This window comes from Hyperoodon ampullatus (assembly GCF_949752795.1).
Source record: "Hyperoodon ampullatus genome assembly, chromosome: 4".
Classification (NCBI taxonomy): Eukaryota; Metazoa; Chordata; class Mammalia; order Artiodactyla; family Ziphiidae; genus Hyperoodon; species Hyperoodon ampullatus.
This window is the reverse complement of record NC_136917.1, coordinates 141,294,242-141,318,436: the sequence shown is the minus strand read 5'-3', so window position 1 is coordinate 141,318,436 and position 24,195 is coordinate 141,294,242. Positions and strand designations below refer to the sequence as shown.

General features: G+C 39.3%; 1 protein-coding gene across 3 annotated transcripts in view; it reads right to left on the bottom strand.

Moving 5' to 3' along the window:
* The window catches only part of OXCT1 (3-oxoacid CoA-transferase 1), a gene marked incomplete at its 5' end in the record, with an annotated part of 135,116 nt that overhangs the window by 101,663 nt on the left and 9,258 nt on the right, over positions 1–24,195 (bottom strand). For 2 of the 3 annotated variants that reach the window (XM_079703433.1, XM_079703435.1), the window contains 4 exons: positions 10,672–10,732; positions 13,141–13,247; positions 18,648–18,797; positions 22,392–22,527. In XM_079703433.1, coding sequence (XP_079559559.1) covers positions 10,672–10,732; positions 13,141–13,247; positions 18,648–18,797; positions 22,392–22,527 — 454 coding nt within the window. The remainder of the gene's footprint in view (positions 1–10,671; positions 10,733–13,140; positions 13,248–18,647; positions 18,798–22,391; positions 22,528–24,195) is intronic. The other variant, XM_079703434.1, reaches the window with a different exon arrangement.

The following is a 24,195-nucleotide window of genomic DNA, read 5'->3' as shown; positions in this document are numbered from 1 at the left end:
CCTTAGGTGGGTTCGTAGGTGTTCAATTTATTATTGTGCTTTATAACCCACAAAGGTTACATGTATACAATACTTGTATGCATCAAATATCATGTAATATGAACAATTCTTTCATAAGCAAATATATAAATATGCCATAATATAAATATAATAAAAATAACTTTATTGAAGTCATGGTAATGAATGTGTTTGTCTTAACTAAAAGTTGAAATTAGCCAAAATAGCTGAAGAGGCCTTGCATAAACCCTGCCCTCTTCCAACACCAGCCAGGGCACACACCTGAAGAAACTAGCTGGGTTATTTTGTTCACAGGTAACCTCAATAGCCTTCAGTGGCTGAGTCAGATGACCTTCCCTGACAGCACGGGCATGCCAGGTTCCTTGCAGGAGGCAAAGCATCAACAGGTTCCTGAGTGAAGCACTCCCACCCCTCCCCCTGAGTTTTCTATTATAAGTTGCTTTAAAAAAAAAATGTAAAGACAGGTAACTTCCCAGAGAAACACAGCCTGATTGGATATGCACCCAGGAGATTAGCTGAGGGGCTCGTGGGAAGTTGAAGGGTTAACAGACCCCTACAAAAGCCAAATGAGTTCCACAGTACTGCTGTTACTCATACACATGGAACGTAATGCCAAGAGTTGTTCCCTGGCTGGTCTTGCACTTAAACTTGTGAAGTTTATCAGGGAAGATTCCACCCACTCAAAGAGGAGGTCCAGAAATAACACTGTCTGTCCTAAAAAGAGAAATATCTTTCTGGCATGTTTGCCATATGTGCACCCACTTGTACTATTTTCCCCAAGTAACTAGCCCCAGTTCCTTAAGAGACGGGGAAAGAGACAGCCAGCCTTCACTATGTCACAATTTTGTTGCGAAACATGCAAATGGCTGCAGGTTTTAAGAATGCAAATGCAATATTCATATCGGTTTTGTTAAAGGAGAAAACAGACATAATTGGTTTTCCACAACTCATAAGTTTGTTTAGAACACATTTGAAAGGCAAAATTTTTCCAAAAAGGAGCAATATCCCACTTTTAGAGAAACCAGAAATAATTCACGTCAAGGGCCAATTTGGCATTCTCTTCAATTCAAGATAAATATACTGGTTTACCTCTTGTCAATTGGAGGAGAAATTATGAACCAAAAAAGCAAGAGACAGCTTTATGTTCCTTTGCCACCCTGCTTCTTTATTTTTTATTTATTTATTTATTTATTTATTTATTTTGGCTGCATTGTGTCTTTGTTGCTGTGCACAGGCTTTCTCTACTTGCGGCGAGCAGGGGCTACTCTTCATTGCAGTGCGCAGGCTTCTCATTGCGGTGGCTTCTCTTGTTGCAGAGCATAGCCTCTAAGCGCGTGGGCTTCAGTAGTTGTGTCACATGGACTCAGTAGTTGTGGCTTGTGGGCTCTAGAGCACAGGCTCAGTAGTTGTGGTGCACAGGCTTAGTTACTCCGCAGCATGTGGGATCTTCCTGAACCAGGGCTTGAACCCATGTCCCCTGCATTGGCAGGAGGATTCTTAACCACTGTGTCACCAGGGAAGTCCCCTGCCACCCTGCTTCTACGTGCAAAAAAACTTTAAGATATCTGAGGGAATTATCATTAATATTTTAGATATTTATAGTTCTACCCCTCTCTTACCTCCCATAAAGCTCAAGTTATAGGGGGTAACCAGGGAGAAAGGCTGAAAAGATGCAGCACCAGGGAGTGGAGTGGTGCTTTAGGAGACAGGCTCTAACCCAGATCCTGCTACTGAAAAGTCCTCCATGTCCTCATCTATAAGAGAAAGGAGATGAGCTAAGAGTTCTAAAAAAAAAAAAAGGCTTTGTCTGAAATGTAGGGTGTAGTCATTGTTAAAGCTCCCACGGCTTAAGATACTGCAGTACAAGAATAGACATTCAATCACCACGTTCAGGGAAGTTTGTGAAAAGCTGCACAGTTCAGAGAGGTGACACAACAGAATGAACAGAATCCAAGAGGAAGACTGAATGAATCCACAGGGCTACTGATCACAGGATGGTTTTTCTCAAAGCCCTCTTGGAGGTAGATGGTGCAGGAGGCAAAAAGACCATAATTGGAATAACTGGCAAGGAAAGCTGGGGGTAGACGAATATATTGGCCAGAAACTCCCAATCTGCTTGATTCTAATAGTTAGCATTGAAATGGACTACTTCCAGAGATTCAATACCTTTCAAGATTTTGAAACACCATTCACTGATGATGATTTGAGAATATTTCATAAAATAGTGGAAAAGTGCAGACACCCCGGAATCAGTCATTCTGTGGTTCTATCCTAGCTCCATCTAGCTGTGTGACATCAGGTATATAACCTAACCTCTCTGTGCTTTTAAGTCCTTATCTGTAAAACAAGGATAATAATGATTCCTACCTCATAAGACTATTGTTAACATTAAAAATATTAACAGGGCTTCCCTGGTGGCGCAGTGGTTGGGAGTCCGCCTGCCGATGCAGGGGACACGGGTTCGTGCCCCGGTCTGGGAAGATCCCACATGCCGCGGAGCGGCTGGGCCCGTGAGCCATGGCCACTGAGCCTGTGCTCCGGAGCCTGTGCTCCGCAGGGGGAGAGGCCACAACAGTGAGAGGCCCGTCTACCGCAAAAAAAAAAAAAAAAAAAAAAAAAATATTAACAATAGCCATGAAGAATACAGCAGTGACTAACACATAATAAATGCTTGATTAATAGTAACTATTATTATTGTTAATATTTAACAGGCAGGAAAATACACAGGTAATTTAAGATCTCTGAAGACTCCTGTTAAACCAGCTCATAATCATCCATCTCACTAGGACCACTGTACAATAAAGTAGGATGGGGCTACAGGAAAAGAATTACAGAGTCCTAAAGGCCAATGCAGGTAAAAGAGTGCACAAAACATAGCACAGAAGAGGAGCTGGAGGTCCAGGGTAGTCACTAGACTAAGAATAATACAAAACTCACAGTCCAGATAGATTTTTTGTTATGAGAAGACACCCAATCTATTCATCATCCCCAATTCCAAATTATCTTCTACATCCAAGAGCACAAGTTCTTACAATTCAACCTAAAGGCATGTGGACCTCTTCTACTATGAGCATGCAGAGGGATCAGGCTTACAATCTTTTCTTGTCTAAATGGCTGTTTTGCTTATATTTCTAAACTAGAATGACAAATTATATTTCATCTTGATCCTTCCAATTAGGCTCTGTCCAATCAAACTTTCTCCAGTGATGACAATATTCTTTATCTATGTTGATCAACACAATAGTCACTAGCATATGTAGTTACTGAAGAGAAACTGAATTTCTACCTTATCTAATTTTAATTAATTTAAATTTTAAAAGTCACATGTGGCTAGTGGCTACCAGTTGGACAGTGCGGGTATAATCAATTGGGAGTGGCCATCAGCAGCACTATATTGAAAGGGATCCTAATGTGAGTCTGTGTCTAACAGGACAGAATGCTGTGAAGCAGAGATGTCTGTTCTAGGACACAGGAAGGGCAGCTTTTATCATATTTGCAGGATCAATTAAAGGATTTTATCTCCCCTTCCCTTATGCTGACAGAGAACCTCTCTTTCCTAATATCTACATTAATTCTCAGACAGTAGAGAGTCACTTCCTGCTTTTGGAAGAGATAAGATTGGCTGAAAAGAACCAGATTATAAAAGAAGGAAAAAAAGAAATTCACCCAGGACAATTCATACTGTCCCATGGTACTCAGAGAAAAAGTACTGGTTTGTGGCAGTTTTACAGAAGTACATACAATCAAGAGAGAGTTAAATTATCAATTATTTTAAGCTACGCTATAGGCTTTTTTTCAGTACTGTTACAGATGTGTGCAATGGACAGGTCATTAAGATGATTCTATTAAAAAAAAAAAAAAGATCGCACAGAGAGAGTAAAACACATTATCCATTTTAAATGCAGAAAATATACTGAAGCCGTTGCAAAAGAAACCACCCTGCCAGTGTTGAAAGTACCACATGCCCCAGCACTTTAAAAATAATAAACTTCAAACATTGTAAATTAACTATACTTCCATAAAAGAGGAAGAAAACAAACAAAAAAACAAAGCCAAACTAGGGCTATCTACTAAAAATTATAATAATAATAATATACATCACTTTCCAAGAGAGAAACAGAACTCTAACATTTGATTATTTCAAAAATATGGCAGCACTGCCTCCATGAAATACCATCTTGGGCAAGCACATGGAGGAATGGAAAAATGCCAGGTAGAATACTAGCATCACAAGAAAAATCAAGAACATATATTCTCATTTCCAGATCGCAGGATGGGTTCCTATAAAGCCCTCCCATGGGAAAGCTATCTCAAACGCCCAAGAAAATGTGGTTCCAAAGTGGTCCTCAAAGCCTAAATGAATCATTCTGAAGTCTCCTTTCAGGTTCAAATATGTATAAACAAAATGGCAAGATTTTGGTATAAGCACCTATTTCTGTCCCAGAGCTTGAACCCTGGGAAGGTTCTAAAATTATTCTAGTCTCTCCCAAACCCTGAGATGTCCAAAGGAGAGTCAGTTAGTGCCTTAATTCAACTGTTCCGAAGAGAATCACATCAAAGCAATGAGCTGTACTAGCCTCCTTCTTCCTTAAAGTAACACCAGTATCTAACAGTGAGATAAGGAACTTCTCCTAATACAACTTACTATTTTCCTAGGATTCTGTATACAAGAATTCATCTGGAGACAAACAGGAGAACAATTATACCACAGAAGTCCACCCACTAGAGTGAAGGTTCTGAGCCCCACATCAGGCTTCCCAGCCTGGGGGTCGAGCAACGGAAGGAGGAATTCCTAGAGAATCAAACTTTGAAGGCTAGTGGGATTTGACTGCAGGACTTCGACAGGACTGGGGGAAACACAGACTCCACTTCTGGAGGGCACACACAAAGTAGTGTGTGCATCAGGACCCAGGGGGAAGGAGCAGTTATCCCATAGGAGATTGAACCAGACCTATCTGCTAGTGTGGGAGGGTCTCCTGCGGGAGCGGGGGCAGCTGTGGCTCACCGCTGGGACAAGGACACTGGCAGCAGAAGTTCACAAGTACTCCTTGGCATGAGCCCTTCCAGAGTCCACCATTAGCCCCACCAAACAGCCTCTAGGCGACAGTGCTGGGTTGCCTCAGGCCAAAAAACAAACAGGTAGGAAAGTCAGCCCCACCCAACAGCAGACAAGTGGATTAAAGTTTTACTGAGCTCTGTCCACCAGAGCAACACCCAGCTCTACCCACCACCAGTCCCTCCTATCAGGAAGCTTGCACAAGCCTTTTAGATAGCATCATCTACCAGAGGGCAGACAGCAGAAACAAGAAGAACTACAATCCTGCAGCCTGTGGAATAAAAACGACATTCACAGAAAGATAGACAAAATGAAAAGGCAGAGGACTATGTACCAGATGAAGGAACAAGATAAAACCCCAGAAAAACACCTAAAAACACCTAAAGGAGATAGGCAACCTTCCAGAAAAAGAATTCAGAATAGTGATAGTGAAATTAATCCAGGACCTCAGAAAAAGAATGGAGGCAAAGATCGAGAAGATGCAAGAAATGTTTCACAGAGACCTAGAAGAATTAAAGAACAAACAAACAGAGATGAACAATACAATAACTGAAATGAAAAATACACTAGAAGGAATCAGTAACAGAATAACTGCGGCAGAAGAACGGATAAGTGACCTGGAAGACAGAATGGTGGAATTCACTACTGCAGAACAGAATAAAGAAAAAAGAATGAAAAGAAATGAAGTCAGCCTAAGAGACCTCTGGGACAACATTAACTGCACCAACATTTGTGTTATAGGGATCCCAGAAGGGGAAGAGAAAGAGAGGACCCGAGAAAATATTTGAAGAGATTAGAGTTGAAAACTTCCCTAACATGGGAAGGAAGTAGCCACCCAAGTCCAGGAAGCCCGGAGAGTCCCAGGCAGGATAAACCCAAGGAGAAAGACGCCAAGACATAGTAATAAAATTGAGAAAAATTAAAGACAAAGAAAAATTATTAAAAACAAGGGAAAAACGACAAATAACATACAAGGAAACTCCCATAAGTTTAAGAGCTGATTTCTCAGCAGAAACTCTACAAGCCAGAAGGGAGTGGCACAATATATTTAAAGTGATGAAAGGGAAGAACCTACAAACATGATCACTCTACCCAGTGAGGATCTCATTCAAACTCAATGGAGAAATCAAAAGCTTTACAGACAAGCAAAAGCTAACAGAATTCAGCACAACATAACTAGCTCTACAACAAATGCTAAAGGAACTTCTCTAAGTGGGAAACACAAGAGAAGAAAAGAACCTACAAAAACAAACCCATAACAATTAAGAAAATGGTAATAGAAACATACATATCAATAATTACCTTAAACGTGAATGGATTAAATGCTCCAACAAAAGACACAGGCTCACTGAATGGAAACAAAAACAAGACCCATATATATGCTGTCTACAAGAGACCCACTTCAGACCTAGGGACACATACAGACTCAAAGTGAGGGGATGGAAAAAAGATATTCCATGCAAATGGAAATCAAAAGAAAGCTGGAGTAGCAATACTCATATCAGATAAAATAGACTTTAAAATAAAGAATGTTACAAGAGACAAGGAAGGACACTACAAAATGATAAAGGGATCAATCCAAGGAGAAGATATAACAATTATAAATATATATGCACCCAACATAGGAGCACCTCAATACATAAGGCAACTGCTAACAGCTATGAAAGAGGAAATTGACAGTAACACAATAGTGGGGGACTTTAACACCTCACTTACACCAATGGGCAGAACATCCAAACAGAAAATTAATACGGAAACACAAGCTTTAAATGACACAGTAGACCAGATAGATTTAATTGATATTTATAGGACATTCCATCCAAAAACAGCAGATTACACTTTCTTCTCAAGTGCACATGGAACATTCTCCAGGATAGATCGATCACATCTTGGGTCACAAATAAAGCCTTGGTAAATTTAAGAAAACTGAAATCATATCAAGCATCTTTTCCGATCACAATGCTATGAGATTGGAAATAAGTTACAGGGAAAAAAATGTAAATAGCACAAACACATGGAGGCTAAAAAATACGTTACTAAATAACCAAGAGATCACTGAAGAAATCAAAGAGGAAATAAAAAATACCTAGAGACAACTGACAATGAAAACACGACGATCCAAACCCTATGGGATGCAGCAAAAGCAGTTCTAAGAGGGAAGTTTATAGCAATACAAGCCTACCTCAAGAAACAACAAACATCTCAAATAAACCATCAAACCTTACAAGTAACTAGAGAAAGAAGAACAAACAAAACCCAAAGTTAGTAGAAGGAAAGAAATAATAAAGATCAGAGCAGAAATAAAAGAGATACAAAGAAAACAATAGCAAAGGTCAATAAAACTAAAAGCTGGTTCTCTGGGAAGATAAATAAAATTGATAAACCTTTAGCCAGACTCAACCAGAAAAAGAGGGAGAGGACGCAAATTAATAAAATTAGAAATGAAAAAGGAAAAGTTACAACGGGCACTGCAGAAATACAAAGCATCCTAAGAGACTACTATAAGCAACACTTTGCCAATTAAATGGACGACTTGGAAGAAATGGACAGATTCTTAGAAAGGTATAACCTTCCAAGACTGAACCAGGAAGAAATAGAAAATATGAACAGACCAATCACAAGTAATGAAATTGAAACTGTGATTAAAAATCTTACAACAAACAGAAATCCAGGACCAGATGGCTTCACAGGTGAATTCTATCAAACATTTAGAGAAGAGCTAACACCCATCCTTCTCAAACTCTTCCAAAATATAGCAGAGGAAGGAATACTCCAAAACTGACTCTACAAGGCCACCATCACCCTGATACCAAAACCAGACAAAGATACTAGAAAAAAAAGAAAATTACAAACCAATATCACTGATGAATATAGATGCAAAAATCCTCAAAATACTAGCAAACAGAATCTGGCAACACATTAAAAGGATCATACACCATGATCAAATGGGACTTATCCCAGAGATGCAAGGATTCTTCAATATATGCAAATCAATCAATGTGATACACCATATTAACAAATTGAAGAATAAGAACCATATGATCATCTCAATAGATACAGAAAAAGCTTTTGACAAATTCAACATCAATTTATGATAAAAGCTCTCCAGAGAGTGGGCATAGAGGAAAAACTACCTCAATATAATGAAGGCCATATATGACAAACCCACAGCAAACATCATTCTCAATGGTGAAAAACTGAAAGCATTTCCTCTAAGATCAGGAACAAGACAAGGATGTCCACTGTCACTGCTATTATTCAACATAGTTTTGGAAGTCCTAGCCATGGCAGTCAGAGAAGAAAAACAAATAAAAGGAATACAAATTGGAAAAGAAGAAGTACAACTGTCACGGTTTGCAAATGACACGATATTATACATAGATAATCCTAAAGATGCCACCAGAAAACTACTAGATCTAATCAATGAAGCTGGTGAAGTTGCAGGATATAAAATTAATGCACAGAAATCTCTTGCAGTCCTATACACTAACAACGAAAGACCAGAAAGAGAAATGAAGGAAACAATCCCATTCACCATTACAACAAAAAGAACAAAATACCTAAGAATAAACCTACCTAAGGAGGTAAAAAACCTGTACTCAGAAAACTATAAGACACTGATGAAAGAAATCAAAGACAATACAAACAGATGGAGAGATATACCATGTTCTTGGATTGGAAGAATCAATATTGTGAAAATGGCTATACTACCCAAAGCAATCTACAGATTCAGTGCAATCCCTATCAAATTACCAATGGCATTTTTTACAGAACTAGAACAAAAAATCTTAAAATTTGTATGGAGACACAAAAGACCCAGAATAGACAAAGCAAACTTGAGGGGAAAAAACAGAGCTGGAGGAATCAGACTCCCTGACTTCAGACTATACTACAAAGCTACAGTAATCAAGACAATATGGTACTGGCACAAAAACAGAAATATAGATCAATGGAACAGGATAGAAAGCCCAGAGATAAACCCACGCACCTATGGTCAACTAATCTATGACAAAGGAGGCAAGGATATACACGGAGAAAAGACAGTCTCTTCAGTAAGTGGTGCTGGGAAAACCGGACAGCCACATGTAAAAGAATGAGATTAGATCACTCCCTAAAACCATACGCAAAAATAAACTCAAAATGGATTAGAGACCTAAAAGTAAGACCAGACACTGTAAAGCCCTTAGAGGATAACATAGAACACTCTGACATAAATTACAGCAATATCTTTTTTGACCCACCTCCTAGAGTAATGGAAATAAAAACAAAAATAAACAAATGGGACCTAATGAAACTTAAAAGCTTTTTCACAGCAAAGGAAACTATAAACAAGACAAAAAGACAACCCTCAGAATGGGAGAAAATATTTGCAAAAGAAACAATGGACAAAGGATTAATCTCCAAAATATATAAACAGCTCATGCAGCTCAATATTAAAAAAACAAACAATCCAATCCAAAAATGGGCAGAAAACCTAAATAGACATTTCTCCAAAGAAGACATACAGATGGCCAAGAGTCATACAAAAAGCTGGTTAAAATCACTAATCATAAGAGAAATGCAAATCAAAACTGCAATGAGGTGTCACCTCACACCGGTCAGAATGGCCATCATCAGAAAATCTACAAACAACAAATGCTGGAGAGGGTATGGAGAAAAGGGAACCCTCTTACACTGTTGGTGGGAATGTCAATTGATACAGCCACTATGGAGAGCAGTATGGAGGTTCCTTAAAAAACTAAAAATAGAATTACCTTATGACCCAGCAATCCCACTACTGGGCATATACCCAGAGAAAACCGTAATTCAAAAAGACAGATGCACCCCCAATGTTCATTGCAGCACTATTTACAATAGCCAGGTCATGGAAGCAACCTAAATGCCCATTGACAGAAGAATGGAAAAAGAAGATGTGTTACATGTTTACAATAGAATATTACTCAGCCATAGAAAGGAACAAAATTGGGTCATTTGTAGAGAGTGGATGGACCTAGAGACTGTCATACAGGGTGAAGTAAGTCAGAAAGAGAAAAACAAATATCATACATTAACGCATATATGTGGAATCTAGAAAAATGGTACAAATGAACCGGTTTGCCAGGCAGAAATAGAGACACAGATATAGAGAACAAACGTATGGACACCAAGGGGGGAAAGCAGGGGTAATGAATTGGGAGATTGGGATTGACATATATACACTAATATGTATAAAATAGATAACTAATAAGTATCTATTGTATAAAAAATTAAATTAAAAAAAGAAAAAAGTGAAAAAAAAATTTCATCTGGAGATTTCACCCAAGAAGGTCCACTTTACTCAAGTACCAAAAGACTTTTATGAGCTGGTCAGCCTAATAGCTTGATTCCCAAACAAAGTGTTCTAGTGAGACCGTAGCTAACCAGAAAGCTCATGCTCCAGGAAAACTTCCAACTATGACATATTTAAATAGAATCCTTCAACATCCAAAATGAAAAAGTGGTTATTGTTTGCCCTCCTTCATGAAAACAAATGAACCGTTGTACTTTTTCTTGAACTAACACATAACATCAACTTTGAAAATTAACAACAGGAAATCAGAAATAACCTCTTCTCTTACCTCCACCACTGTGGTTTCTGCAGCTTTACACATCGGCAAGTTGAAATTCCTTGCACTTTTCCTACATTAGAGGAATAAGGAAGTGGAGAAAGAATGGCAAAAATAAGAAGTGTCTCTCTCAGCTTTAATTATAGATTAAAAGAATTTCTGTAAACCAAGACTTTGTGAATCTTTTTAAAAGAGTGTATCATATTTTTGATAAGTTCTATAGCTATTTTATAAACAAAAACAATATGATGGTCACTTCATTCAATTATATAGCTTTTTACGGGGTTAAGAGAAAGAGGGAATATTTTTCATATTCAACATAGTTATACACAGAAAAATAAAATGGATATTAATAAATCTACCCTAAAACTAATTTCTCTAAGTCTTTTACCTGAGATGCCACTTTGTTTTATAGTTAAATATTTCACTAAAGTTGCTCTTGTTAAAATATTAAGAAAAGTAGCAAGTGCTTTATATGAGAAGGTATAGTAATTATACTCCTATTAAAGAGAAACCTATTGCTGAAATTAACTGAAACATTCATGGGTGATTTGTGAGTCCTAAAGATCAATGTGGAGAACCAACTCCTAATGAAATTTTTAAAGCTACAACCCCCCCATCAGACCCTGAGGTGTAAAATTTTAAGAAGCGGCCAATTTTGCTGATGGTTCTGAATTCCCAAGTTCCTAAATTAATGCACTTCCTCTAATCATAAAAATTTTAATGTATTTTTGTTTCTGAGAGTGTAAATTGATAGGGAAAATTCTTTGGTAAAGAGAAATAATTCACAGCTATGTCTTAACAGCTCTTTGTGCCACCAATGTTTCTTTCACTTGGATTCAAGGATAGGTGTGTCCTCAAGAGAGGAATCCTTGTGTACTCTGAGAAGTTACCGTGTTGGATTCCACCAGACATCCAACATCAAAAGCTCCAAGGGCAGAGTGGCCTGAGGTGCAGGCATGCAGAGCCTGCCCACTCTAACAATGGCCTAAACAGACCTCTGTACCAGTTGTCCCACTAAACGTGAAGGTCAGCCTAGAAGTCAGTATCTTAAGAATCTAGGCCACCTGACCACTGGCGACAAGCACTCTCATTTCACATCAAAGCTCAATGGCTACTGAGCAGAAACTACAGGCATAAGGTCTGTACTCAGAATAGCCTTTGTGCAGTCTTTAGATAACACGCAATAAAGCACAGGATAAACTCATGGAAATACTTTAAATAATTCATTTCCATTTGCTACTATACAATTTCATTAATCTTTAAAAAAAAAACAACTAAGCTTTGCAAGCATTACATCAAGGTGTCAAATAAGGTAGGCAACATTCAAAATGTCCTCTGTAATTGCCAAAATTAGTTATAATATCAAAATTGGCTAAATCCCAGGACTTCCCTGGTGGTCCAGTGGTTAAGACCCACGCTTCCACCGCAGGGGGCACGGGTTCGATTCCTAGTTGGGGAACTAAGATCTCATATGCTGCGGCCCGGACAAAAAAACAAAACAAAAACAAATGAACAAAAAAATTGGCTAAATTCAAGAAATCAAATACAGTATTATGTCATAGAAGATCTTCAGAAATGAACAAAAACATGAGAGTGATCACTGATAATTTAATTGTGATCATACCAAAGCTGCATTTGGTAAAGATAAAAAATATCACTAACTAAAAGCAGGAAAAGGCCAATATAATGAGAAAGACAATTATTTCTGTAACCTAACAGGTGACGTCTTCAAGACCAAACATTTTGAAAAACTTTTATGAGTATATTCAAACGTGGCACAATTTGCAAAAACAACTATATAATCCCTAAATCCAAGATACTAAACCTTGGTATTTAGTATGCTTAGGGTAATCAAAAGATATTGAAATCTATTAAGTGGCTTAATATCTGTGGCTATCTAGATAACGAGAATGAAAGTTAAACATTATTAAGGGTAACCAACTTTCCAGACATAATCTTTATAAGCATTTCCTAGAAGACAACAATAGGCCTGGAAAAGAACAGACCTAAGTGATTATTAGCAATATTTTTCCAGAATATCAAAGTAACAGGCATTTTAAGACAATGCATATAAATAACACTGTCAAAATTAAATATAATTGTGTGCTTTTGTCACATTTTTTAAGCATGTCACAACACTGTAACTAGTTTTGGCAACTAAAGTACACAGGGGCAAAAAAAATTTGTATGTGACTATATACAAGGATATACAGATTCAAATAGTTAACAATCAGTGCACCATGGGTACCAACCAATCAGAACAGATGCCCTCAAGTGCATCAAACCAGTATGACCTCACAGCAATGGTTCTGCACCCACCTATATACACACACACGGGTGTGTTTGATTTTAAGCCATTTTAAAAATAAATTTTTAAATACCAAACACATCAAGATATCCATTCTGTAATCATAATTTTGGAAATATAAAGTTGCTGAAATGCATCACATTTAACATTTTTTAAAACCATTATACTACCTGAAAATCACATTTCCTGCTCGGTCTGCCTTCCAGGCTTTCACCAAAGCGAAATCCCCTGTGATTGCTTCCTCCAAAATAAAATGTTGACCATTAAACTCCCTCACCTGCAAGAGACAAAGAGGGCATTGTCAGGATCTGCAGAGGTCTTGTTTGGCTGTGCTCCCTGCTCTGATAGAGGCAGATAATAGGGATACAAGCCTAGTTAGAAAAGGAGGGAGAGACCTAAACTGAAACTTCAAGGAAGAGTAGTGCAGGCAACCAGGGCTTTGTCAAAATGGTGAAGAGGCCACTGAGAGAGCAGCATGTGCAAAGGCTCAGAAGCAAGAGGAAGCTTGGTAATTGTGAGGAACTGGAAGTTCCATATGCTTACGGCATAGGCTGTGTGTGTTAGCACTCACTTTATTATTTGTGTGAATAAATTACATACTGAACACGAAAAAGAGCCCCTCTTTCCCTCCACCCCAGAAAACCATGTAAGTTGCATGAAATGGGCAATGCACTGTTTTCCTACCTAAAATAGTTATAAAAATCCATTCGTCTCTTCTAATGAATCCATCATCCTCTGTTGAGATTTTAATTAGGATTCCTAAAATTTGTAGACTAATTTGTAGAGAACTGACATGCTATAACTTCCCACCTGTGAGAATATAGGTCTACATTTTTTAAAGTCTTCTTTTTCCTCCTTCAATAGTTTCATAGTTTTCCCTCGGAAAAAGCTTTGTATATATTTTCCAGCTTTATTCATAGGTGCTTCTTGGTTTTTGATACCACTGTGACTGTTATATTTTACTCTATTACACCTTCTCTCTGTCATTACTGGTCTGATGGAAGGCTATTGATTTTTGTATGTTTATTTACTTTTAATTCTACTCCAAATGGGAGGGGAGAGGAGAAGACACATAAAGCAAAACTATGCCGCGGCACTTTGTTCCTTTTTTCTTCATGGAGACTTAGCTCTGTGAATTGAAACGAAGAGGGGAAACAACGTCAATACCTCTCTCCATCACCACATAAGATGGGAGCCATTTGAAGGCCAAACTCCATTTTCATTCCTACTGCGCCCCCTAGTGGACAAATTACATGCATTTTATAGAAATGCTATACTGGAGAAAGCTCCAGTACATTTACTTTTCTTTAACTATGGTTTAAAAAAAGAAATTCTTTCTTTTTTAAAAAATTATAGTTAATTTACAGTATTGCGCTAGTTTCTGGTGTGCAGCAAAGTGATTCAGACATATATATGTACACATATACATATATATTCTTTTTCAGATTCTTTTCCATTATAGCTTATTACAGATATTAAATATAGTTCCCTGTGCTATACAGTAGGTTCTTGTTTATTTATATATATATAGTAGTGTGTGTATGTTAATCCCAAACTCCTAATTTATCCCTCTCTCTCGCTTTCCCTTTTGGTAACCATAAATTTGTTTTCTATGTCTATGAGTCTATTTCTGTTTTGTAAATAAGTTCATCTGTATCAATTTTTTAGGTTCCACATATAAGTGATATCATATGATATCTGTCTTTCTCTGTCTGCCTTCATTTAGTATGATAATCTCTAGGTCCATCCATTTTGCTGCAAATGGCATTATTTCATTTCTTTTCATGGCTCAGTAATATTCCACTGTATGTATGTACGACATCTTCTTTAACCATTCATGTGTTGACAAACATTTAGGATGCTTCCATGTCTTGACTATTGTAAATAGTGCTGCTATGAACATTGGGGTGCATGTATCTTTTCAAGCTAGAGTTTTTGTCTTTTCCAGATATATGTCCAGGAGTGGGATTGCTGGATCATATGGTGACTCTACTTTTAGTTTTTTAAGGAACCTCCATACTGTTTTCCATTGTGGCTATACCAATTTACATTCCCACCAACAGTGTAGGAGGGTTCCCTTTTCTCTACATCCTCTCCACCATTTATTATTTGTAGACTTTTTGATGATGGCCATTCTGACCAGTGTCAGGTGATACCTCATTGTAGTTTTGATTTGCACTAAAACAAAATCATTTCTTAAAGAACAGTTTCCTTAAAGACATTATACCACTTTCCTGTTAGAAAAGATTAATGAATTTAGGGAATCACTGATGAATGAGGATCATATTAATATGAACTTAGACAAATTATATGAAAGATATTTGTAACCTACACATCAATATAGTTTAAGTCTTATGTATTTCAGCCATCACCAGAGATGATAGTTGAAGCCTTTACATACAGATCTAGAGAACTACATATACATCTAAATATATGCTAAGCCAGGGCAAAGTAAAAACACTGGCATTTCTTTCTATTCCAGTTATCTAATTTCCTGAAGGGTCTACACATCAGCAGTTGCTAAGTGTTCACTATTCTAAAATTTTAAAACAGGGGAGGAATTGGCTTTGTCAAACTAGCTGTTATATTCACTTGAAAAAGTTATGCACGTCAGAGTCTCCCCTTCCTCATCTTTCAGTCCTTTCTTGAATCCACTCCAGTCAAATTTTCACCATTCCAGAAAAATCCTCTTCTCCAGAAAAATCACTGTTTAAGGTCACCAATGACCTCCACGTTTCCAAATCCAATAGTCAATTTCCAGTCCTCTTACCCAACCTCTTCATACTCTGACACGGTTGATCACTCCCTCCTTTGTAAAAGTTCCCATCTTCCAAATCACCGGACTCCCCTGGGTTTCCTCTCCACTCACTAGGCACTCTTTCCCATCTTATTTGCTGTTCCTTTTCCTCTTTTCAACCTCTCAGTGTCAGGCCTCCTCTAAACCCTTAAATGCAAAAGAGCTCTTCTCTGTTTACACTCCAGCCCCAGTCCCATGGATTTAAACACCACATGTTGATGCCTCCAAAGTTCCTACCCCAGCTCTCAACCCTCCAGGAGCTGAGCTTGAGCCTACAGAACACCTCCTCTTGGAAGCTACTGAATGTCTCAAAAGCACCAAGTCCAGGCAGAGCTCTTTGATTACCCCCATGCTCGGGCCTTTTCAATAAGCAGCATGCTTGATTCTTGTCTTTTCTTACTCAGTAAATCCTGTTGGCTCTACTATCAACATATTTCCCAATTGCAACCACTTCTCACAAATTCCACTGTTACCACCTTAGTCTAAACCACCTTCCACTCCCACCTGGATTAATACAACAGCCTCTTCATCCATCTTCCTGCTTCTGCTGTTGGGTGTCCAGCAAAAAACTCACTACCCAACAGCCACAGTGCTCTTTCCAAAATGTAACTCAGATCCCATCAGTGTCCCACCATATTCAAAACACTCTGTTGTCCTCTCACCATACTCAGTAAAGGCCAAACTCGTGTGTCTGGCTCCTGCCTCTCTTTAACCTCCAACCCTACCACTCTCTCCTCATTCACTCTGTTCCAGTCTCACTGCCCTGCTGTTCCACACATGAGGCAAGGCTGCCCTGGGACCCTGTCCTTCCTCTTCCTTCTGACTAGAGCACAAACCTATAATCTTCACCCAGCTCATTCCCTATTTTATTCAGGTCTCTACCAAATGTCACCTACTCAGAGAGGTTTTCCCTGACCCAGCCTGGAGCACACCTTCCTGACCACTCATCATTCTCTCTGCCTTTGCCCTACTTGATTTGTGTTCACAGCACTTCCAGTATTGACATTGTGTGTTTGTCTATTTGTTCCTTGTCAGGGGGACTTGGTCTAGAACACCCCTTTTTCCACCACACTTAGACCAGTGCTTGACAAATAGAAGGTCCTCAATAACTATCACTGACCTAAGGAATTCACTCATTTCCTCTTCACACCACAATCAAGGACAACAAAGAGCTAACAAGAATCATTTCAAGAAATTATTGTTGTATTCCTAGGGGATGCAGATAAAATGACAAAACTGCTAGATTCCTACACCTGACTCCAGGCTGAAATGAACCCAGGCATTCAGAACAGATTCTAGTCTATCCTATGTTTTCACCAGCAGAGTTAATGCTGTAACCTCTAGCAAGCTCTCAAAGCATTCACCCGATTTTGCCAGGCCTCTTTATCTATATTAACCAAGATCCATCTTAATAATTAGGTTCCTGTCCTTTACTTTGTCAAAAACTTTTTAAACCTAATTAGGCGGTAAAGAAAGAAGCAAGATAGAGTATGAAAAATTTTAACAAAAGCTTTGAGTCAATATAGGTCACTCTAATCAGAAAGGCAAAGCTCCAGATGGAGGACGCTGCTGGACAAACACTGGACAGCAGGGGACAAGGGCATGACCTTTATCTTCCCTCAAAACACGGACATGCAGAGCTAACATCCCTATAAGCAGAAAGGTGATAAAAGCCCTTGATTTACTAAATTTTCACTTCCCTAGAGATAAGCTCAGCATTTCTGCAACATTTGTTAACGCTCATGAGCCATGTGGGCAGGGAGAATGGAAAGATACTAAAATTATAGCTGACCTGTGTCATTTTAAAAACTGGCTCAGGGCTTCCCTGGTGGCGCAGTGGCTGAGAGTCCGCCTGCCAATGCAGGGGACACGGGTTCATGCCCCGGTCTGGGAAGATCCCACGTGCCGCAGAGCGGCTGGGCCCGTGGGCCGTGGCCGCTGGGCCTGCGCACCTGGAGCCTGTGCTCCACAACGGGAGAGGCCACAGTAGTGAGAGGCCCACGTATTGCAAAAAGAAAAAAAAAAACTGGCTCAAACCTGAGTATCTCAAATACCTATATCTAGATCTAGAGTTCTTTTCTTTTCTTTTTTTTTTAAAGATTTTTTTGATGTGGACTATTTTTAAAGTCTTCATTGAATTTGTTACAGTATTGCTTCTGTTTTATATTTTTGTTTTTTGGCCGTGAGGCATGTGGGATCTTAGCTCCCCAACCAGGAATCGAACCCACACCCCCTGCATTGGAAGGCAAAGTCTTAACCACTGGATTGCCAGATAAGTCCCTATTCTTTTCTAATATGTGAGTGAAGTCACCCAGTATAAAGATACCCCATACTATCTAGCACTTTAAATAAAACTAAGTTATTCAGTTATTCAAATATGTCCAGTATACAAAATGAAGGACAAAGGAGATAATATGAACCCTCTGTTCCATTATATAGTTATAACTGACCCCGCTTTTTAAGATTGTAGACAAACTTGTGATTTCTTTGGCTTTTTTCTCCCCCTTCAATCACATCCAGAAGGGGCCTGAGCAGGAAGAATTTAATACCATATATAGCATACATCTACTCTATTTTCCACATAAACATAATCAGCAATTATCAACGCTCCTATATTTCTTAAAACTTACCATAAAACTAATCTTGACTTGCACCCCTTCTACAGATTACAGATTCTCTTCTTCTCATTTATTTATTCTGGTCTCTCTATGTGATTTAAATTACTAGCAGATGCTCAGTTTTAGCTAGAAATTTTACCTAACATGTTTACATTACGGAATGAATGACAGTGTTTGTTCTCACATAGGTGTGGTTTTATACTTAGTTAGCCAACGAGTCCACCTGGAATCCTGTGCTGATAGAGATATCCAGCTTTCTTACCTCTCTTGGCTTACTGGCAATGGCAATGCTGCCATCTTTGTTGTATTTGATCGGTGACCCTCCTTCTTGCACCAGGGTGCCATACCCTGTGCTGGTGTAAAATGCAGGAACTCCAGCCCCACCTGCACGAATCCTCTCTGCAAGCGTGCCCTACAAGTGAGCAAACAACACTGCATCAGAAGTCCATTAAACACACTTCTGTCTGCAGACACAGAAACACTTACAGGCACCTTCCCTATTTTCTAGGTGTTTATCCATCTAAACCACACCCAGCAGTGCATATTGGTTTGTCTCGATGACACCGCAGGCTAGAATATCTATGTAAAACAGTTACTATCTTTCTAGACAACAACCTCTCTATCCTTAATCCTTAATTCTTAACGAAACTGCTTATTTGTATATTAGTGCTTTCAGCTTCCATGTCTCCACTGGTTTCTTGACACCACATTCTACATCAGTCTGTCTGTAATATTTTTAAATAAATTTCCAAATCTGAAGTATGTAACTTTAACTGTATACATTAAAAAACATACAGTTAAATTTTGTGTTTTACTGTGTGCTCTATGTAGGCATGGCCTGAACCTTATCTTTAATAAAAATGTTATGATTATATATACGTTTTATATAATATATATATATTATATTTTATATAATATATACGTTTTATATAATGTAAAACTTTCAAACCTATCTAGAATTTATTCTAAACCATTCTCATAAGTATTTTATCTATTACATTATCTAACTAAGGAAAAATTCAAGCTAGACAAAGAGTACAACATACAGGTAAAATGGTTTTTAAAAAGCCAAGAGAGATTCAAATTTTGTTTCTGAGTAGGAATAGCTATATGTAAAGTTTTTTTGTATCTTCTTCTGATCATCTTTGTCCCCCTTCTAGGGACCAGAGATTTCAAACCTAATTTCCCCAGCTCTTCCACCACCACCTGCCTTTCCACCTGGTTTTCCCACAGGGTAATAACTCTGGACCCGAACGTTTCCTGACACTTTCCCTAAAGTGAAACATCTTGTTACGGTCTAGCTACATCATATTCAGACTAGATAACTGACTAGCTAACCAGTAGTAAGAATAGGTTCAGATTTTGTTTTGTTTTGTTTTGTTTTGTTTTGGCTGTGCCACGCGGCTTGTGGGATCTTAGCTCCCCGACCAGGGATCGAACCCGTGTCCCCTGCAGTGGAAGCACGGAGCCCTAACCACTGGACTGCCAGGGAATTCCCTAGGTTTAGATATTAATGATGGTGTGTTAATATTTTCCCAACCTGAAAACAATTTTTCACTTGAACTGGGGCCTTTAAATACTAAACTCAAAGAAGGGATTAACAGCTGGGATTTCAGACACTGAGTCATTTGGAATAGGCGGGATATTCTGAGGAAGGATGGACCTGTGACGTAACTGAAAACCTTCCAGATACTTGGTTCTCTGTTCTAACTGATGGACAGAGGTGACTCTTCCCTGCACTTTGGGTATTTTAAGTTAATAACATCCACAAAAATTAAATCATCGAAACAACCATAATAACACTCCCTACTTTAAAATATTTTTTATGTCCACCCTCCCTGAATACTATACTCCTCTTTGTCCAACTGGGCAAAGGCATGAAGATCGACTATTGCCACATACAAGCCCCCTGTAGGTACCACCAAGACACCATATCCAACCCCCAAGGGAGTCCTAATCCCTACCACTTCATCAGCACTTCCTCCCTGGCTCTCAGGCTGCAAAATGAGTTCCCAGAGCCAATGTTTACTCAGGCACCACTAAGTTGGGGCAGGAAATTCTGATTTCTTTCAGCTTAAAGGAAGAATGTGAAAGAAATATTAAGGAAGTTCCTTTCCCATGTATGTGCGTTCTGACAAAATAAGGGATAATGCAAAAGATAAAAAAAAAGCAGGGACTTCTCTGGTGGTCCAGTGGTTAAGAATCCACCTTCCAACGCAGGGGACGCAAGTTCGATCCCCGGTCAGGGAACTAAGATCCCACATGCCACGGGGCAACTAAGCCCATGCGCCACAACTAGAGAGAAGCCCGTGTGCTGCAACTACTGAGCCCGCGCACTCTAGAGCCGGTGTGCCACAACTAGAGAAGTCTGCGTACTGCAACAAAGACCCAGCACAGTCAAAAACAAAACAAAAAAAGATGAAAAAGGTAACTGAAAAGTTAATTTTCAATAGCTCCACAACTCAAAGGATATGTTACCTCAGCCTATAATGTGAAGATGAAAACTATATGGTATGGACAGATTTGTGTTCCCCCCTCCTCCCAAAATTCACATGTTGAAGCCCTAACCCCCAATGTGCAACAAGGTTAAATGAGGTCATAAGGGTGGGGCCCTGATCAAAGAGGATTAGTGGGGCTTCCCTGGTGGCACAGTGGTTGAGAGTCCGCCTGCCGATGCAGGGGACATGGGTTCGTGCCCTGGTCCGGGAGGATCCCACATGCCGTGGAGCAGCTAGGCCCGTGAGCCATGGCCGCTGAGCCTACGAGTCCGGAGCCTGTGCCCCGCAACGGGAGAGGCCACAACAGTGAGAGGACCGCATACCGCAAAAAAAAAAAAAAAAAAAAAAAGAAAAGAGGATTAGTGTCCTTATAATAAGAGACCCCAGAGCACTCACTTGCATGTGTTCTCCCTCTCCCTGTCACTGTCCCTCTCCCTCTCTCCCCTCCCCCCACCAAGAACCAAATCAGCCTGTACCTTGATCTTGTACTTCTCAGCCACCATAACAGTGAGAAATAAATTTCTCTTCTCTAAGCCACCCAGTCTGTGGTATTTTGTAAAAGCGGCACAAGCGATGAAGATAGTACACCTTTTGTTATTCTCAAAAAACTTTAAATGAAGACTGGATAAATCAAGCATGTGTAATGCTATGAGAGGCACAGGTGCCAAGACTGTAGAGTGATCAGGTGTGACTTGGAAAAACACTGTGAAGCTTCAGGTAGAAAAAACAGTTCTCCCATGCCTGCTCTCTCCAGATAAGCATATTCAGTGATTTAATGATTGAATTTTTTTAATTCTGCTATATTACATTATTACCAATTTGATGAAGTCAGTGGTAATAATACATTCTATTGACAAAATAAAGCAGAGTGGTGGGCTCAGTTTCAGAGATGAAGGCAGACCATGTCAAAATGTAAGAGTAATGTACACAACCTGTAGACCCTTGTTTTACTCATATGGCTTCAAAAACTTTGCTCAGTGACAAACTCTTCAATCAGTTAGGAGACGAAATGGTGTATAAAGTGAGCAGAAACTTGTTAGATTAATTGTAATCACTGCTTCCTTTGTAATGGCATCAGCTCTCTAGACACCTGGGCTCTGATCCCAGCACTTACTCTGTGATATAGTCCCTCCATGGCCTTTACTTTCTTATGTCTCAGCAAGACCAGATTCCCCACAAATTTCTAATTCTGTGATTCATAGGAATTGACTTTTAGGACAATCAAACATTCCAGCAATTCCTTTTGCACACTCCAATGAAATACACATTATAGTGCCAAACTTAAAATTTTATCCTGAAGCCTAGATATTTTCACCTTCTTTTTCAGTGCACAGCAACAAAATATTAGTTCTCTAGCAATCAAGAGGTGGGACCTATAAACACAATTCCTTGATTTGGCAAAAGAGCATTCTACCTTACCTTTCTTACACAATGAAATTTCTAGGAAGAAAAAGGTAAATTTTAAAATAAATTAGTATTGTAAAAAAAAAAAAAAGAATTTTTTTTACCTGAGGTGTCAGCTCTACTTCTAATTCACCAGATAAATACTGTCGTTCAAATTCTGCATTTTCACCCACATATGAAGAGATCATGCGTTTTATCTGCTTGGATCGAAGTAAAAGGCCCAAACCAAAGTTGTCAACCCTAGAAAGAAAATGCAAGCAGCTTACAATCAAAGGGACATCTGATAGAATATTAATATCACTTACATTCAAAAACTTGAAATTTTATATGACAAACCACTCATATTTCTCCTGACAACCTCCTTTTCTCCCAACTTCGACTTCACTCTCCCTCCTCATTTTTCTCATGCCCACAAGTGGCCATTCCCGCTCAACTAACTCTTTCCTAATTCTCAGAATGCATTTCCAAGCCTCTAACCTCCCCTCAACTGTCCTGACACACTGAATACCTTAAAGTAGTTCAGGTAACAGGTAACTGTCAACCTCCTGATAGACTTGTTTTATAGTCCTAGCTTCCAATATTGAATCTAATAACATTTCCCACCCACCATAGGTGTAAAAGAAATACCTTCATGATTTATTCTTACTTGGTTCAAAAGAAAACTAAAGCCTAAATAGCAAGTATTTTCAAGAGTGCATTTTTTAGATGTGAGCATTCCCTGAAGGTTGATAATACACTTGTCCACTAGAGGGCGACAAATCACTAAAAAGTCGCTCTTGCAAAACATTACACAAAATGCTTTACGTTTTTTGTTTGTTTTTTACCTATTGCTAATTACTATCTAGCTAGGCCTTCAGTTCTTCAGGTAAACAATTCTATTCCCCTCAATGCAGCTCTATCTGCAGGCTTCCTCATCTCACCTGATGGCAGCCCCATCCTCACTACTTCAGAACAAAATTCATGGTGTGATCTCTGACACACACATTCCACGGCAACCTTATTGGAAAATCCTGACTCTACCTTCAGAATCTATCCAGAATCTGAGCATTTCTCACTCCCTCTCTGGGACCAGCCCATCTCTTGCCGGGATACTGCAATAACCTTTCTTGTTTCTACTCCTGCCTGCTACGATCTACTCATAAAATGACAGCCAAAAATACAAGTCTAAAATAAAATGTCAGATCATGTCACTGCTGTGCTCAAAACCCTGCTTTGGTACCCATTTATTTAGAGTAAAAAAAGCAAATGTCTCTAGAGTGGACTGCAAGGCCCCCTGGGATGGGATGGGATGCCCTTTCACACCTCTGACCTCACTCCTCCCATTTTCCTTTTTGCTCACTTCTCTACCTCTGCTGGCCTCCTTACAGTCCCTCAAACACACCAGACATCCTGTCTAGGGGCCTTGAACTGGTCTTTCCGTCTCTCTTGGAAACTCTTCCTCCAGATAGGGTTCTACATAAACATCTGTTGACCATTTGTCAAATGAATTTATTGCTTGATTTCACTTTTCCCCTCCTCACTGGCTCCTTTGTAATAAAAATGAAAATCATCAAGTCTTCATGCTGGATATTTGCTATGTGTCCCTCCGGATCCATTCTCCAACCTCTAGCCTGGGGCAGCTGCCCTGTGTAGACTGAATCATGGAGTGCCCTGCCCTCTGGCTTCTGACTGGGCCCATCCACTGCTGATTGGGTTCAGCCAGTGAAAGGCACCACCAGGGAGGTGGAGGGGGGAGGGGGGAGAATGGTAGCAGGACATCTATTCCCTTGGCTCTCTCCCTGGCGGGCTGCAGCACATTGGATAGCCCTCTCCATAAGGCTTTCTTCTGGGTCCAAACAGCCCCCTCCCCTCATCCCATCAGGCCCAGGGCTGGAGGAAACAGCTCTCCACTGTTCATAATACTCTTGC